A 15,053-nucleotide genomic window follows, 5' to 3' on the forward strand; every position below is an offset into this window, starting at 1 on the left:
GGACTATACAGACTTATCTCCAGTGATTCAAGTAGATCAGAAGTCCAGAGACTCACTCCGTTGGTGGCTAACCCTGGACCACCTGTCCCAGGGAATGAGCTTCCGCAGACCAGAGTGGGTCATCGTCACGACCGACGCCAGTCTAGCAGGCTGGGGCGCGGTCTGGAAATCCCTGAAAGCTCAGGGACTATGGTCTCGGGAAGAGTCTCTTCTCCCGATAAACATTCTGGAACTGAGAGCGATATTCAATGCTCTCAGGGCTTGGCCTCAACTAGCAAAGGCCAGATTTATAAGATTCCAATCAGACAACATGACGACTGTTGCTTATATCAATCATCAGGGGGGAACAAGGAGTTCCCTGGCGATGAGAGAAGTGACCAAAATAATAAAATGGGTGGAGGATCACTCCTGCCACCTATCTGCAATCCACATCTCAGGAGTGGAGCGTCTCGTCAGAACTTCAAGGTTCCTTGCTACGGGTCCAGATCCAGGGATCCCAAGGCGACTCTAGTGGATGCACTAGTAGCGCCTTGGACCTTCAACCTAGCCTATGTGTTTCCACCGTTTCCTCTCATTCCCAGGCTGGTAGCCAGGATCAAGCAGGAGAGGGCCTTGGTGATCTTGATAGCTCCTGCGTGGCCACGCAGGACTTGGTATGCAGACCTGGTGAATATGTCATCGGTTCCACCATGGAAGCTACCTTTGAGACAGGATCTTCTTGTACAGGGTCCATTCGAACATCCAAATCTGGTCTCCCTCCAGCTGACGGCTTGGAAATTGAACGCTTGATTCTATCAAAGCGTGGGTTTTCAGATTCTGTGATAGATACTCTGGTTCAAGCCAGAAAACCGGTAACTAGGAAAATTTACCATAAAATATGGAAAAGATATATCTGCTGGTGTGAATCCAAGGGATTCTTATGGAATAAGATCAAGATTCCTAAGATCCTTTCCTTTCTACAAGAAGGTTTGGATAAAGGATTATCAGCGAGTTCTCTAAAGGGACAGATTTCTGCTTTATCTGTCTTGTTACACAAACGACTGGCAGCTGTGCCAGATGTTCAAGCATTTGTTCAGGCTCTGGTTAGGATCAAGCCTGTTTACAGACCTTTGACTCCTCCCTGGAGTTTAAATCTAGTTCTTTCAGTTCTCCAAGGGGTTCCATTTGAACCTTTACATTCCATAGATATTAAGTTGTTATCTTGGAAAGTTTTGTTTTTGGTTGCTATTTCTTCTGCTAGAAGAGTTTCTGAGTTATCTGCTCTGCAGTGTTCTCCGCCCTATCTGGTGTTCCATTCAGATAAGGTTGTTATGCGTACTAAGCCTGGTTTTCTTCCAAAGGTTGTTTCCAACAAAAATATTAACCAGGAGATAGTGGTACCTTCTTTGTGTCCGAATCCAGTTTCAAAGAAGGAACGTTTGTTACACAATTTAGATGTAGTCCGTGCTCTAAAAAATTCTATTTAGAAGCTACAAAAGAGTTCAGACAAACATCTTCTCTGTTTGTCGTCTATTCTGGTAAAAGGAGAGGTCAAAAAGCGACTTCTACCTCTCTTTCCTTTTGGCTGAAAAGCATCATCCGATTGGCTTACGAGACTGCCGGAAGGCAGCCTCCTGAAAGAATCACAGCTCACTCTACTAGGGCTGTGGCTTCCACATGGGCCTTCAAGAACGAGGCTTCTGTTGATCAGATATGTAAGGCAGCGACTTGGTCTTCACTGCACACTTTTGCCAAATTTTACAAATTTGATACTTTTGCTTCTTCGGAGGCTATTTTTGGGAGAAAGGTTTTGCAAGCCGTGGTGCCTTCTGTTTAAGGTAACCTGATTTGCTCCCTCCCTTCATCCGTGTCCTAAAGCTTTGGTATTGGTTCCCACAAGTAAGGATGACGCCGTGGACCGGACACACCAATGTTGGAGAAAACAGAATTTATGCTTACCTGATAAATTACTTTCTCCAACGGTGTGTCCGGTCCACGGCCCGCCCTGGTTTTTTAATCAGGTTTGATGAATTATTTTCTCTAACTACAGTCACCACGGCACCCTATAGTTTCTCCTGTTTTTTCCTCCTGTCCGTCGGTCGAATGACTGGGGTGGGCGGAGCCTAGGAGGGACTATATGGACAGCTTTTGCTGGGACTCTTTGCCATTTCCTGTTGGGGAAGAGATATTCCCCACAATTAAGGATGACGCCGTGGACCGGACACACCGTTGGAGAAAGTAATTTATCAGGTAAGCAAAAATTCTGTTTTTACATCCTGATAAATTATTTTGTTTCAGAATGATGATAGTCCATAGGGTCCATAACATGTGGGATATACGGTAATTCACGCCACTAGGAGGAGGCCAAGAACCCACACAAGAACTTTCATTCCCTCCCACCTCTCCTCAGTTTTGTTCTTGGCCTCCCCAGGAGAAGGACAAGAATAGAGGTGTTGCAGTTACTTGCTTATGGATTAATGTTTGAGATTGATATATATGCCTCTTCGTATTTTAGTGCATTACTGCTCCTTCAGTAAAAGGATACTAAGAGAATAAAGCACATTTATAATAGAAGTAAATTGCTAAATTGTGTAAAATTCCATGTTCTACTGCATTTATGAAAGAAAAATGTTGAGTTTCATATCAGTTTAAACAACAATTCTAAGCTAAACAATTTACTGTCACTACAGTTTGTCTGCCAATTACTTACCCATATGTCAAGCCTCACTACTATAAACAAAACACTGACTAAACAGAAATAACTTAAATAATTCTATATACGATTTGACTATTTATTTTTTGCTGAGGGAGTTAACCGTGTCATTTGAAGCATGAATAGAACACAGGGTGTCTCAGTATAATATATGTTCTGAGAATGCATTTTACGGTTGTGTAAAAGAAAACAAAAAGGAAGAACAGATTATAAATTATATTCCAATGGTAATTCAGACCAGATGTATTATGTCTCTTAATGGCACTTTCAGTAAAACATAAATACCACACTTTACTAGTATGGGATGATCTGAATCACTGTGTAAATACACATAGCATTACATGTGACATTTATGTCTTGATGAACTAATTGTAGTTGTCTATATGTGAGTTTTGGTTGTAAAATAATAATCCTGTCAGTAAGGAATTCAAATCAGTCCAACAACCCTAAATCCCTAAACATTAAAGTTGCATTCATTTATTTTATATAGTAACAGTAAATCAACAATTAAGCTCTGCACTGTAAAATATTTGGACACAAAATAAATGTTTTAAACATTGCTTTGTTTTGCAGGCCAGAGACACACCCCTTGAAAGCAGTGACGGTTCTATAGGACTACAAATGCATTGTAACACCCTTGTTAAGAGCTTCATGTATTATGCTCACAACCTTTGTAAGCCCCCCAATTACCCCCCCCCCCCACAATATTAAGTTCTAGAACCACCAATGCTCAAAAGGTCTCTTGAGTGTGTTTTTACTTTCTCTCCTTTTGTGTCAGTGTTCTAACTTCTGCAGAATGAACCACAGCCTCGTTGTGGTGTCAAAAGCTAAAGTTAAAGTAATAGTCTACACAAAATTAAACTTTCATGTTCTATCTGAATCATGAAGGTTTAATTTTGACTAGACTATGCCTTTAAAGGGACATGAAACTCAAAATGTTAATTTCATGATTCAGATAGAACATACAATTTTAAACAACTTTCCAATTTACTTCTATTATCTAATTTGCTTCATTCTCTTGTTATCCTTTGTTTAAGAAGCAGTAATGCACTACTGTGAGCTAGCTGAAAGCCAATAGCAAGAGACATATATGTGCAGCCACCAATCAGCAGCTTCTAAATCTACCTAGGTATACTTTTCAACAAGGGATACAAAAGCAACAAGTGCAGTGTCTGCCACAATCCACGGGCGTTAGAACAATGTTATCTATATGGTTTACATGAACTAGATCTCCCCTGTTGTGAAAAGCAAATAAAAAAGCATGTGATAAGAAGCGGCCTTTAAGGGCTTAGAAATTATCATATGAGCCTTCAACTAAGAATACCAAGAGAACAAAGCAAAATTGGTGATAAAAGTAAATTGGAAAGTTGTTTCAAATTACATGCCCTATTTGAAACATGCAATTATTTTTGGACTTGACTGTCCCTTTAATGTCCATTTACTATGAGAAATAAAAGGGAAGAGCTACTCTTGAATTTAGGGCTTTATTCTAATTATTGCTCTGTAAAGTTATCTGTTTAGGGATTCATTTGGAGACTAATTTCCCCAGATATTGCATGAAAGCTCAGATGTGGTTCTGCTTGTGCACTAAACTAAATAAATGCTAACTGTATGTTGTATGGCGATACAATGGACATTTCCAGAGTGACTGTGAATTCACACAAAACGCTACCTGCGCTTGACAGAGATCTCTAGCCTAAATAAGCATGCATCAAACAGATGCGCATGCTCACAGCTTACCACCATATCAGGGGTGAGTTGCAAACACAGTAAGGGGCAGATATACTGTGCAAAATTTTACAGAATAACAAAGACAAACCTGTCTTTTGAGGATTGCAAACTGCAGGCGGTCTGAGAGCCAGGAGTGATTTTAATCTGCACCTCTGAGGTAGCGGAGAGAGTTAAGGAAGCATTTACCCTTTTATAAATCTGCCCCTAAGGAGCTGTAGCAAAAACATATTTTAACACAATTATTATTTTTTTTGTAAAAAATAGCTTTATGTTAGTTTATAGTTTAAGATTCAAAACCATTTATAATACTGTAGGTAGACAAGGCTCTCAGGCAAGAAACCTGTACACCCTCTTTCGTAGGGAAGAGGGAATCATCTGCAGCAAATAAACCCGAAAAGATTACACATTTTTCATGTGTGCTAACCTGACATGAGTTATCTTAAGGTGCTTTATGTATTTATTAAATATAAAATATTGAACAATATTAATAATTTATGTAAATATTATAGATGTACTAAAATAATCTAAAAAATCCATAGAATATATATATATAACAGTATCTATAATAATTATAGATAATTATTATTTGTATCAATATTTTATATATATTATTTACATAACACGCCTTAAAGTGATGGTAAATCCTAGTATTTGTGAAACGCTAGGATTTACCATTGGAACAAATAAAGGGGATTTTCAGTCATGAAGTACAAAATACTTCATGCTGAAAATTCCTTTATTTGTTTGAAGTGTTCACCGCACTGAACTGCTCAGGCAGCCCATGGCAGAACGCTATTTTGCACCTCTTAGCCAATAGTGCCGTGTGGGCTATCCAGCTTGGCACCGGCTGGCCCACACGGCTATTGGCTGTTAAGATAACTAATTCTGCATGTGCACTTACCTGACATCGTGTTGGACCTAAAGCATGCAACCCTTAGCGTGTTACGCATATTTTACATTCTAATGTTCTTCACATAGAATGTTTTTTAATTGTTATTATTAAATATACATTTCTATATATTTCTGATAATTTTAATGTAAAATATATTTCTCTTGTTAAGTGTGTTCAGTCCACGGGTCATCCATTACTTATGGGATATATTCTCCTTCCCAACAGGAAGTTGCAAGAGGATCACCCAAGCAGAGCTGCTATATAGCTCCTCCCCTCACATGTCATATCCAGTCATTCTCTTGCAAGTCTCAACAAAGGAGGAGGTCGCGAGAGGAGATAGGAGTTTTTTATCTAATTATTCTTCAATCAAAAGTTTATTATTTTAAAAAGGCACCGGAGTGTGCTGTTTTTTTCTCTCAGGCAGTATTTAGAAGAATAATCTGCCTGCGTTTTCTATGATCTTAGCAGACGTAACTAAGATCCACTGGCTGTTCTCACACATTCTGAGGAGTGGGGTAACTTCAGAAAAGGGAATAGCATGCGGGGTTCCCCGCAAATGAGGTATGTGCAGTAATATTTTCTAGGAATGGAATTGACTAAGAAAACACTGCTGTTACCCATATGATGCAAGTACAGCCTTTAATGCAGTAGTAGCGACTGGTATCAGGCTGATAAATGTATGCGCAGTTGAGTTAATTTCTAGGGACTAGAATTTGACTGAGAAAATACTGTTAATACTGAAATAAATGTATGAGCCTTAACTGCAGTAGAAGCGACTGGTAGCAGGCTTAGTGATAACTTTGCATAACACTGGAAAGTTGTTTTAAAACGTTTACTGGCATGTTATTCGTTTTGTGAGGTACTTTGGTGATAAATCTTTTTGGGCATGATTTTTTTTTCCATATGGCTAACGTATATTTCTGCATAGAAACCGTTGTAACAGGTCTCCCACTGTTGTAATATGAGTGGGAGGAGCCTTTTTTAGCGCCTTGTTGCGCAGTTAAAATTCTAGCACAGTCTTCCTGCTTTTTCCTCCTTGATCCAGGACGTCTCCAGAGAGCTCAGGGGTCTTCAAAATTCATTTTTGAGGGAGGTAATCAGTCACAGCAGACCTGTGACAGTGTGTTTGACTGTGATAAAAGCGTTAAATCTTAAATTGATTATCCGTTTTTTGGGTACTGAGGGGTTAATCATCCGTTTGCTAGTGGGTGCAATCCTCTGCTAAATTCATACATTTACTGTTATAATTGTTGGCTATAACTGAATTAATTCATTGTTATTTCAACTGTGACAGTTTTTTGTGTTTTTAAAAGCGCTGCAGCGTTTTTTCTATTGCTTGTAAATTTATTGAAAGATTTTTTCCAAGCTTGTAGCCTTCATTGCTAGTCTGTTTAAACATGTCTGATACAGATGAATCTACTTGTTCATTATGTTTAAAAGCCAATGTGGAGCCAAATAGAAATATGTGTACCAATTGTATTGATGTTACTTTAAATAAAAGTCAGTCTTTACTGGTAAAGAAATTATCACCAGACGAGGGGGAAGTTATGCCGCCTAACTCTCCTCACGTGTCAGTACCTTCGCCTCCCGCTCAGGAGGTGCGTGAGATTGTGGCGCCAAGTACATCAAGGCCCTTACAAATCACTTTGCATGATATGGCTAATGTTATGAAAGAAGTATTATCTAATTTGCCTGAGTTAAGAGGCAAGCGCGATAGCTCTGGGTTTAGGACAGAGCGCGCCGATGACACGAGAGCCATGTCCGATACTGCGTCACAATTTGCAGAACATGAGGACGGAGAGCTTCATTCTGTGGGTGACGGTTCTGATCCGGGGAGACCGGATTCGGAAATTTCACATTTTAAATTTAAGCTTGAGAACCTCCGTGTATTGCTAGGGGAGGTGTTAGCGGCTCTGAATTATTGCGACACGGTTGCAATCCCAGAGAAATTATGTAGGCTGGATAAATACTATGCGGTACCGGTGTGTACTGACGTTTTTCCTATACCTAAAAGGCTTACAGAGATTATTAGCAAGGAGTGGGATAGACCCGGTGTGCCCTTTTCCCCTCCTCCGATATTTAGAAAAATGTTCCCAATAGACGCCACCACACGAGACTTATGGCAGACGGTCCCTAAGGTGGAGGGAGCAGTTTCTACTTTAGCCAAGCGTACACTATCCCGGTGGAGGATAGTTGTGCTTTCTCAGATCCAATGGATAAAAAATTAGAAGGTTACCTTAAGTAAATGTTTGTTCAACAAGGTTTTATATTACAGCCCCTTGCATGCATTGCGCCCATCACTGCTGCAGCGGCATTCTGGTTTGAGTCTCTGGAAGAGGCTATACGCACAGCACCATTGGATGAGATTATGAACAAGCTTAAAGCCCTTAAGCTAGCTAATGCATTTGTTTCGGATGCCGTTGTGCATTTAACCAAACTCACGGCTAAGAACTCCGGATTCGCCATCCAGGCGCGCAGAGCGCTATGGCTTAAATCCTGGTCAGCAGATGTAACTTCTAAATCTAAATTGCTTAATATTCCTTTCAAAGGGCAAACCTTATTCGGGCCCGGCTTGAAAGAAATTATTGCTGACATTACTGGTGGTAAGGGTCACACCCTTCCTCAGGACAGGGCCAAATCAAAGGCCAAACAGTCTAATTTTCGTGCCTTTCGTAATTTCAAGGCAGGAGCAGCATCAACTTCCTCCGCTCCAAAACAGGAAGGGACTGCTACTCGTTACAGACAGGGTTGGAAAGGCAACCAGTCCTGGAACAAGGGCAAGCAGGCCAGAAAACCTACTTCTGCCCCTAAGACAGCATGAAGAATGGGCCCCCTATCCGGAAACGGATCTAGTGGGGGGCAGACTTTCTCTCTTCGCCCAGGCCTGGGCAAGAGATGTCCAGGATCCCTGGGTATTGGAGATAATATCTCAGGGATACCTTCTGGACTTCAAAACTTCTCCTCCACAAGGGAGATTTCATCTGTCAAGGTTATCAACAAATCTAATAAAGAAAGAGGCATTTCTAAGATGTGTACAAGACCTCTTAGTAATGGGAGTGATCCACCCGGTTCCGCGGACGGAACAAGGGCAAGGTTTTTACTCAAATCTGTTTGTGGTTCCCAAAAAAGAGGGAACCTTCAGGCCAATCTTGGACCTGAAGATCTTAAACAAATTCCTAAGGGTTCCATCGTTCAAGATGGAAACTATTCGAACAATCCTACCCATGATCCAAGAGGGTCAATATATGACCACAGTGGACATAAAAAATGCCTACCTTCACATACCGATTCACAAAGATCATTATCGGTACCTAAGGTTTGCCTTTCTAGACAGGCATTACCAGTTTGTAGCTCTTCCCTTCGGGTTGGCTACGGCCCCAAGAATTTTTACAAAGGTTCTGGGATCGCTTCTGGTGGTACTAAGACCGCGAGGCATAGCGGTGGCTCCGTACCTAGACGACATTCTGATACAAGCGTCAAGTTTTCAAAATGCAAAGTCTCATACAGAGATAGTTCTAGCTTTTCTGGGGTCGCATGGGTGGAAAGTGAACATAGAAAAGAGTTCTCTGTTACCACTCACAAGGGTTCCCTTTCTAGGGACTCTTATAGACTCTGTAGAGATGAAGATTTACCTGACGGAGTCCAGGTTATCAAAAATCCTAAATGCTTGCCGTGTCCTTCATTCCATTCCAAGCCCATCAGTAGCTCAGTGCATGGAAGTAATCGGCTTAATGGTCGCGGCAATGGACATAGTGCCATTTGCGCGCCTGCATCTCAGACCACTGCAACTATGCATGCTAAGTCAGTGGAATGGGGATTACTCAGATCTGTCCCCTTTACTAAATCTGGACCAGGAGGCCAGAGATTCTCTTCTCTGGTGGTTGTCGCGGGTTCATCTGTCCAAAGGAATGACTTTTCGCAGACCAGATTGGACGATTGTAACAACAGATGCCAGCTTACTAGGCTGGGGTGCAGTCTGGAACTCCCTGAAGGCTCAGGGATCGTGGACTCAGGAGGAGAAACTCCTCCCAATAAACATTCTGGAGTTAAGAGCAATATTCAATGCTCTTCTAGCTTGGCCTCAGTTAGCAACACTGAGGTTCATCAGATTTCAGTCGGACAACATTACGACTGTGGCTTACATCAATCATCAAGGGGGAACCAGGAGTTCCCTAGCGATGTTGGAAGTCTCGAAGATAATTCGCTGGGCAGAGTCTCACTCTTGTCATCTGTCAGCGATCTACATCCCAGGCGTGGAGAACTGGGAGGCGGATTTTCTAAGTCGCCAGACCTTTCATCCGGGGGAGTGGGAACTTCACCCGGAGGTGTTTGCTCAACTGATTCTTCGTTGGGGCGAACCGGAGCTGGATCTCATGGCATCTCGCCAGAACGCCAAGCTTCCTTGTTACGGATCCAGGTCCAGGGACCCGAGAGCGGTGCTGGTAGATGCACTAGCAGCCCCTTGGGTTTTCAACATGGCTTATGTGTTTCCACCATTTCCGTTGCTACCTCAACTGATTGCCAGGATCAAACAGGAGAGAGCATCGGTGATTCTGATAGCGCCTGCGTGGCCACGCAGGACCTGGTATGCAGACCTAGTGGACATGTCGTCCTGTCCGCCATGGTCTCTGCCTTTGAGGCAGGACCTTATAATTCAGGGTCCTTTCAACCATCCAAGCCTAATTTCTCTGAGGCTAACTGCATGGGGATTGAACGCTTGAATTCTATCAAAGCGTGGTTTTTCGGAATCGGTAATTGATACATTAATACAGGCTCGGAAACCTGTTACCAGAAAAATTTACCATAAGATATGGCGTAAATATTTATATTGGTGTGAATCCAAGAGTTACTCATGGAGTAAGGTTAGGATTCCTAGGATATTGGCTTTTCTACAAGACGGTTTAGAAAAGGGTTTATCCGCTAGTTCGTTAAAGGGACAGATTTCTGCTCTGTCTATTTTTTTACACAAACGTCTGGCAGAGAATCCAGACGTCCAGGTTTTTTTGCAAGGCTTTGACTAGGATTAAGCCTGTGTTTAAAACTGTTGCTCCTCCGTGGAGCTTAAACTTGGTTCTTAAAGTTCTTCAGGGTGTTCCGTTTGAACCCCTTCATTCCATTGATATTAAGCTTTTATCTTGGAAAGTTCTGTTTTTGATGGCTATTTCCTCGGCTCGAAGAGTCTCTGAGTTATCTGCCTTACATTGCGATTCTCCTTATCTGATTTTTCATTCAGACAAGGTAGTTCTGCGTACTAAACCTGGGTTTTTACCTAAGGTTGTTTCTAACAGGAATATCAATCAAGAGATTGTTGTTCCATCATTATGTCCTAATCCTTCCTCAAAGAAGGAACGTCTTTTGCATAATCTGGACGTAGTCCATGCCCTGAAGTTCTACTTACAGGCAACTAAAGATTTTCAGCAAACTTCTTCTCTGTTTGTCGTTTATTCTGGTCAGAGGAGAGGTCAAAAGGCTTCGGCCACCTCTCTCTCCTTTTGGCTTCGTAGCATAATACGTTTAGCCTATGAGACTGCTGGACAGCAGCCTCCTGAAAGAATTACAGCTCATTCCACTAGAGCTGTGGCTTCTACCTGGGCCTTTAAAAATGAGGCCTCTGTTGAACAGATTTGCAAGGCTGCAACTTGGTCTTCACTTCATACCTTTTCAAAATTTTACAAATTTGACACTTTTGCTTCTTCGGAGGCTGTTTTTGGGAGAAAGGTTCTACAGGCAGTGGTTCCTTCTGTTTAAGGTTCCTGCCTTGTCCCTCCCATCATCCGTGTACTTTAGCTTTGGTATTGGTATCCCATAAGTAATGGATGACCCGTGGACTGAACACACTTAACAAGAGAAAACATAATTTATGCTTACCTGATAAATTTATTTCTCTTGTAGTGTGTTCAGTCCACGGCCCGCCCTGTCTTTTTTTGAGGCAGTTCTAAATTTTAATTAAAACTCCAGTCACCACTGCACCCTATAGTTTTTCCTTTCTCGTCTTGTTTCGGTCGAATGACTGGATATGACATGTGAGGGGAGGAGCTATATAGCAGCTCTGCTTGGGTGATCCTCTTGCAACTTCCTGTTGGGAAGGAGAATATATCCCATAAGTAATGGATGACCCGTGGACTGAACACACTACAAGAGAAATAAATTTATCAGGTAAGCATAAATTATGTTATCTATACCTATATCTAAAATAATAGATATACAGGTATCTATATATACAGTTATATAAAGAATTATCTATTTAAAATAAAAATATTTTTTTCTGTATGTGAAGAACATTGGAATGTGAAATATTAATATCTCCTGTTGGGATAGCGAGTGAGCCCTAATCGTTAGGTCTATGAAGAGAATAAGTTAGCAGGGTCGCGATATCTGAAGTCCTGAAGTTAGCGTACATTGGGTTTCCGCTCACGTGCAAAAGTTTTACTTTCAACTAGTAATACGCGCCCACAAAATCCTTACTTCTGGCGATGTTATCACTTGAGCGAAAGTGCTATATATAGCGTGCCACTTGTAATGTGCCCCTATATGTTTTAATAAGTGGTTGAGCGCTGTCTGTTTCTATTTCTTCATATATATGTCTCTCAATGTTTGTAACCCACCTTCCCCCACTCTCCGGCTTTCCATTTCGGACACCTTCCACCTCGGCATTTCTTCTGCATGTTTGGCTTAGCGAGGTGCTTGCAGTTATCATGTTCAATATGAGTGCCCTCAGTTGTCACACAGTATACAGCTCTTGATTTAGAACCACGTCCACAGGAGGAGGAACACTGTAACAGATAAGAGAGGAATTGTATAAATGCTCTATAAAAGTACTGTAGAACGGTTGTCACCTCCTTGCAGGTTTATTACTAGATTAAATATTTATAATAGCGCACAACCACCAAATTAGTTGTATTTATATAATATGTGGATAAGCTAATATATATATGTGGAAGTGTAAAAAATAAGCTTTTTTCCATTGTATGACAAACCCTAAGGATAATTCCATGCTTAACATATAATGCAACAGGATGCGTCCTTGCTTATTTTGACAGTTGTAAGTTCAATTAGGGCTAGGTTTATCAAAGCTGAGGCGTACAGGGGCACATATACGCGCCCCTGTACGCCTCAGCTCGCCTGTGGCGGGGCTAAATTACCCGCAGGTAATCAACATTGCACACGAGCGCAATTTTGCGCTCGCGTGCAATCCCGCCCCTGCCCGCGCACAGCCAATCACGCGCGGACAGGAGCTGTCAATCTGGTCGGTCGGACTCGACCGCCGAGATTGAATTTCACCACCGTAGAAGTGGCGAAAAGGTTAAGGAAGCGGCGGTCTGGTGACCGCTGCTTGATAAATTACGGCGAGCAAGTTCTTGTGAGAACTTGCAGCCGTAGGGCTTTGGTAAATCGAGCCCTTAGTGTTGCCGAATAGTCGGTATTTTTATATTCAGGTCAAAGTTGAAAAAGTCAAAGTTGAAAATAAAAACATTTAGAAATAAAGGTCTAAGTGTGAGAATCTAAATATAAAAAATGTTCATTTGAAACCAGTTCTAGCAACTTTAGTTCCTAATATATGTTGTATAATTATTTATGCAAATGTATGCAAAGTAGCCTCTTTTTTATTTACAGAAAATGTGGCAACTCTATCTTAAAGAGACCTGAAACGCCAAATTTCTCTTTCACGATTCAGAAAGAGCATCTGCATTCGCTTTGTTCTTTTTGTATCTTTTGTTGAAAAGCAGGAATCTATGCTTAGGAGCTGGCCCCTTTCTGGAGAACTATATGACAGCAGTTTTGTAAGAATGCTGTAGATTTGCAAGAGCACTAGATAGCAAGAAATAGTGATCCAGATGCCTACCTAGGTATCTTTTCAACACAGAATATCATGGGAACAAAGCAAATTTGATAATAGAAATAAATTCGAAAACCGTTTAAATGGTTTGCTCTGTCTGAATAACAAAAGAAACACATTGTTTTATGATTGTCATTCTCATAAAACATAAACGTTAGTCTCTTGTACATTTTACATAATCTTAAAGTGACATGACGCTCAATAATGCGTTGCACCTAAAAATTAAAGTTTCAAAATGTATTAAAGTTAATTGTTTCTTGAAAAATGGATGTTCCTGTCCTGAGTTGCCTCTGTAAGCTAATGAGCACTAGTAAATAATCACGTACTTTCAGTTTCACTTTAAATTTAAACAGCTTTCACATAACTTTTTTCCTAACATATATAACATATATATATATATATATATATATATATATATATATATATATATAAATATATATATATATATATATATATATATATATATATATATATAAATAAATGTTTATATGCACTTTCATATTAATGATAAAAAAAAGTTTGAGTAATATATCCCTTTAATGCTATTCCTGAACCACATAGAGAAGAAACAGACGGGTCCTGATATTTATGTTTTACTGGTAAAGGTGTATTATTTCCCCTGTCTATTCTAATATCCTCCACATTTTCTCCTTTTCATTTTACTTTACTCTAGATTACAAGTGTAGTGCAAAAATATTAATGATTGCTATTGTGTGCTAACATCGCTCAAGTGCAATCAGTAGCGCATTTATTATGATGCTCATATGACAAGTTGAAAGTAATATTTTAGCTTTTGAGCAAAAGTTTAGGGTGCACTAACACCTGCATGTCAGATAACCCGGGTGTCCTAAATCCCTCACATTTATAGACTTCTATGGTGGAACTCAGCAATGACAGCTATTGGTCGAGCACTAAGCTAAAGATGCGCTAATATGAGTAGAGTTCCCTGCATGGTTCATTATACATATAGGACACATAAAAAATGTTGGCTGTGTTAAGACTCTCTGGTAAACCTATTTTACCATGAAATTGTAATACCAGATGGTACGCAATGCTAAGTGTAAGATTGTGCTAAGGATTACAAACCCTGCGCTATCAATTGCACTCCAACTGTAATGTAGCCCTCTATTGTTATCTATCTCATACATACTTGTAGTCAATGCTACAAAGTCATCTACACCTGCTACAACTTTGCCTATGTATTTAATATTTTAGCATATGTTAAACACAGTAATAATAAGATACCCTAACAACTAGAGGAGTTTAATTTATTATGTGTCTTTAACATGAGCTACATTCTCCATAAATACTGGACATACACAATGTTTGTGGAAATGTTGCTGGCATCAAAAGCTCATTAGTGATACAGACCTTTAAATGTCAAAAGCTGCAATAGTGCAGATTTATAATATTACTGTTTTAATCAGCGAACATTTCCAATGCGGACACAATAATAATCTTAACAATAAAATTGTGGCATGTACAATGTTGTTGTTCATCAGTGCAAGCAGAGATTATTGTGTTGGAGTTAAAGGAATATGAAACCGTATTTATTTTGGGCTAGATAACAAGTGGAGCGCTAATTAACGCTCCCAGTTGAGTGTTAATTGCGCTAGAAGTAAATTGGCTGCATTTGTATTATGAGTTGAAAATAAATGTTTTCGCTCGGGCGCTATCCCAAAAAGCGCAAAAAAACGAACTTACAATATTGTGTGTGCGTTCACGTATTCCCCAAAAGAAGTCAATGGAGAAAATAAACACCCCACTCTCGCGCAAACACAATCGCATATTCCCATGTGCGCCTACCCAACATGAAAATATGAATATTTAAAGGGACACTGTACCCAAAAAATTTCTTTTGTGATTTAGATTGAGCATGAAATTTTAAGCAACTTTCTAAT

At 40.3% G+C, this 15,053-nt stretch overlaps 1 protein-coding gene and 1 long non-coding RNA gene across 2 annotated transcripts in view; one reads left to right on the top strand and one right to left on the bottom strand.

Moving 5' to 3' along the window:
* ADAMTS9 (ADAM metallopeptidase with thrombospondin type 1 motif 9) overlaps nt 1-15,053 on the bottom strand; it is a 527,878-nt gene that overhangs the window by 154,477 nt on the left and 358,348 nt on the right. The window contains exon 30 of the mRNA XM_053721004.1: nt 11,921-12,088. Coding sequence (XP_053576979.1) covers nt 11,921-12,088 — 168 coding nt within the window. The remainder of the gene's footprint in view (nt 1-11,920; nt 12,089-15,053) is intronic.
* The window catches only part of LOC128666413 (uncharacterized), a 90,196-nt gene that overhangs the window by 18,431 nt on the left and 56,712 nt on the right, over nt 1-15,053 (top strand). The window lies entirely within an intron of this gene.

Source organism: Bombina bombina, chromosome 7 (assembly GCF_027579735.1).
Source record: "Bombina bombina isolate aBomBom1 chromosome 7, aBomBom1.pri, whole genome shotgun sequence".
NCBI classification, from domain to species: domain Eukaryota; kingdom Metazoa; phylum Chordata; class Amphibia; order Anura; family Bombinatoridae; genus Bombina; species Bombina bombina.